At 44.2% G+C, this 3,565-nt stretch overlaps 1 protein-coding gene across 1 annotated transcript in view; it reads left to right on the forward strand.

The window, feature by feature from the left end:
• LOC112069506 (E3 ubiquitin-protein ligase UBR4) overlaps positions 1-3,565 on the forward strand; it is a 129,482-nt gene that overhangs the window by 75,144 nt on the left and 50,773 nt on the right. Inside the window, 3 exon segments of the mRNA XM_070438569.1 lie at positions 821-884; positions 1,119-1,253; positions 1,806-1,990. Of these exon segments, the coding sequence (XP_070294670.1) occupies positions 821-884; positions 1,119-1,253; positions 1,806-1,990 (384 nt within the window).

The following is a 3,565-nucleotide window of genomic DNA, read 5'->3' on the forward strand; positions in this document are numbered from 1 at the left end:
GTTATCTCTCTCCTGACCCCTCAGTCTCTCTGTAATATATAGTTATCTCTCTCCTGACCCCTCAGTCTCTCTGTAATATATAGTTATCTCTCTCCTGACCCCTCAGTCTCTCTGTAATATATCGTTATCTCTCTCCTGACCCCTCAGTCTCTCTGTAATATATAGTTATCTCTCTCCTGACCCCTCAGCCCATGCAGTCTGTATAGTATGGTCAGACATTTAGGTGTTGGTAGTTGTGTGAGCGTGTGTTTGTCTGTCTTTGGCATGTGTGTGTGTGTCCACTGCATGGCTGCAATCATAATGGCTTGTTGTTCTGCTTCTTCCTCTGTTCACTCATTTTCTTCTTGGTTTCTTCCTGTGGTCCTCACACATTGTTTTTTTTCTTTTCCTTTGCTCCCCAAAAAATACAATCAATAAAAAAAGTTGTGAAACTGAGTCCTTATCAACCTTGGACCGGTTAGTAATCGCTCTTTCTCTGCTTGTTAGCATGGTGTGTGTGTGTGTGTGTGTGTGTGTGTGTGTAGAGGAGAGTGTGTGTGTGTGTGTGTTTTTATGTGTTTGTGAGACTGAACATGCCATGTGAAATGCACTTTTTCAAAAATACCAACATTTGAATGTTTGCTCTAACGACGATGCAACTCATTATTACATCATGGCTTGTTCTCACGTTAAACATTGAATGGATGTTTTGATTGGTTTGATTTTCCAATTCAATAGACGAGCTTTGACTTGATTTGAAGTTGGTTTTGATTTGATTGTTTGAAAAAAATGTATTTTATTGATTTTAATTTATCAGTGAATTGACTTCTCTCTCTCTTAGGTTGGTGGTGAGCTCTCTGGAAGCACTGGAGAGCTGTTTCGCTATGGGCTCCTCCAACGAAAAGGCAAGGCCTTCACTACATCTTTCACAGAGAAAAGACGGTCTCGTTTGACACTGCACTGTTTTTTTTATTTTGTTGTTGGGTTGTCAAAATCAGGCCCACAATCCTCCATACAGTACCAATGTAGTAGTATGTTGTACACTAGACAGATACTGGAGCTGGGTGTTGTGTGGGTTTATTATAGAGCTGTATCAGACAGAAACACTGTGTAGTAAACGATGGTATGTGACTGTTCAGGAGAAGAACAAGGCTGCGGCTCTGGAGCTAGCCACCCTCCTCCTGTCCATGGCTACTCCCTCTGGGGTCCAGCAGCAGACCAAGGGCCTCCTGGCCAGCCTGCACACCAGCCGTACCGCCTACCACAACCACAAGGTAACTAACCGTACACACCAGCCGTACTGCCTACCACAACCACAAGGTAACTAACCCTACACACCAGCCGTACCGCCTACCACAACCACAAGGTAACTAACCATACACACCAGCCATACCACAACCACAAGGTAACTAACCATACACACCAGCCATACCACAACCACAAGGTAACTAACCATACACACCAGCCATACCGCCTACCACAACCACAAGGTAACTAACCATACACACCAGCCATACCGCCTACCACAAGGTAACTAACCCTACACACCAGCCGTACCGCCTACCACAAGGTAACTAACCATACACACCAGCCGTACCGCCTACCACAACCACAAGGTAACTAACCATACACACCAGCCGTACCGCCTACCACAACCACAAGGTAACTAACCYTGCACAAAGGACCGTGGATATCTAACGGGCCCTCGTTGAAGCCTGATGAGGTCTCCTCTTTGTGCTTAATGAATGTGAGATTACATTCACGCGTGTGTGGAACCAGACCCGCTCACCTCTCTCTCTCTCCCCCGTGACATGTCTGTCCCTTAGGACCAGTCCCTGTTGAGCAACGCCGTGCAGTGTCTGAACAGCTGTAGTCGTGACAGCAGAGACCTGGACCCTGAGTTGTTCCAGCGACTGGTCATCACGGCACGCTGCATCGCCATCATGAGACCCAGTAACCTGGTGCACTTCACTGAGACCAAACCCTCTAGTAGTGTGATACAGAACAACCTGTCCACTGAGACAACCCTCTAGTGGTGATACAGTAACAAAACCCTATCACTGAGACCAGACCTTCTAGTATTGATAACAGGTAACAACCTGTTCACTTGAGAACCAAACCCTCAAGTATGATACAGGTAACAAACCTATTCACTAGACCAAACCCTCTAGTAGTGTGTACAGGTAACAACCTGTTCACTGCAGACCAAACCCTTTAGGTTGATAAGCGTAACAACCTATTCACTAGACCAAACCCTCTAGTATTGATACAGGTAAACACCTGTTCACTGAACCAAACCCTTAGTTTTGAATAAGTAAAACCATATTCACTGACCAAACCCTCTAGTGTTGATACAGGTAACAACCTGTTCACTGAGACAAACCTCTAGTTTGATACAGGTAACAACCTGTTCACTGAGACCAAACCCTCTAGTGTTGATACAGGTAACAACCTGTTCACTGAGACCAAACCTCTAGTGTTGATACAGGTAACAACCTGTTCACTGAGACCAAACCCTCTAGTGTTGATACAGGTAACAACCTTTCACTGAGACCAAACCCTCTAGTTTGATAACAGGTAACAACCTGTTCACTGAGACCAACCCTCTAGTATTGATACAGGTAACAACCTTTCACTGAGACCAAACCCTCTATATGATACAGGTAACAACCTGTTCACTGAGACCAAACCCTCTAGTGTTGATACAGGAACAACCTATTCACTGAGACCAAACCCTCTAGTTTGATACAGGTAACAACCTATTCACTGAGACCAAACCCTCTAGTATTGATACAGGTAACAACCTGTTCACTGAGACCAAACCCTCTAGTATTGATACAGGTAACAACCTTTCACTGAGACCAAACCTCTAGTATTGATACAGGTAACAAACCTGTTCACTGAGACCAAACCCTCTAGTATTGATACAGCGTAACAACCTGTTCACTGAGACCAAACCCTCTAGGTTGATACAGGTAACAACCTGTTCACTGAGACCAACACCTCTAGTGTTGATACAGGTAACAACCTGTCACTAGACCAAACCCTTCTAGTATTGATACAGGTACAAACCTATTCACTGAGGACCAAACCTCGCTATGTTACAGTAACAACCTATTCACTGAGACCAAACCCTTATTGATACAGGTAACAACCTGTTCACTGAGACCAAAACCCTCTAGTATTGATACAGGTAACAACCGTTCACTAGACCAAACCCTCTAGTGTTGATACAGGTAACAACCTGTTCACTGAGACCAAACCCTCTAGATTGATACAGGTAACAACCTGTTCACTGAGACCCAAACCTCATAGTATTGATACAGGTAACAACCCTATTCACTGAGACCAACCCTCTAGTATGATACAGGTAACAAAACCTATTCACTGAGACCAAAACCCTCTAGTATTATGTACAGCGTAACAACCTATTCACTTAGTTTTAGATTTAGTTAGTCTGGACGCTTTAAATATGACTAGTCAGATATTCCCGTCACAAGATGAAGCCCCTCCTGTGATTTTACAGCTCTCCGTCCTCCACTACATATATGTCTGTCTCCACAATCCACTGTTAGTAAATCTCTCT

The sequence above is a fragment of the Salvelinus sp. IW2-2015 genome, unplaced genomic scaffold, assembly GCF_002910315.2.
Source record: "Salvelinus sp. IW2-2015 unplaced genomic scaffold, ASM291031v2 Un_scaffold1034, whole genome shotgun sequence".
In the NCBI taxonomy this organism is placed as follows: domain Eukaryota; kingdom Metazoa; phylum Chordata; class Actinopteri; order Salmoniformes; family Salmonidae; genus Salvelinus; species Salvelinus sp. IW2-2015.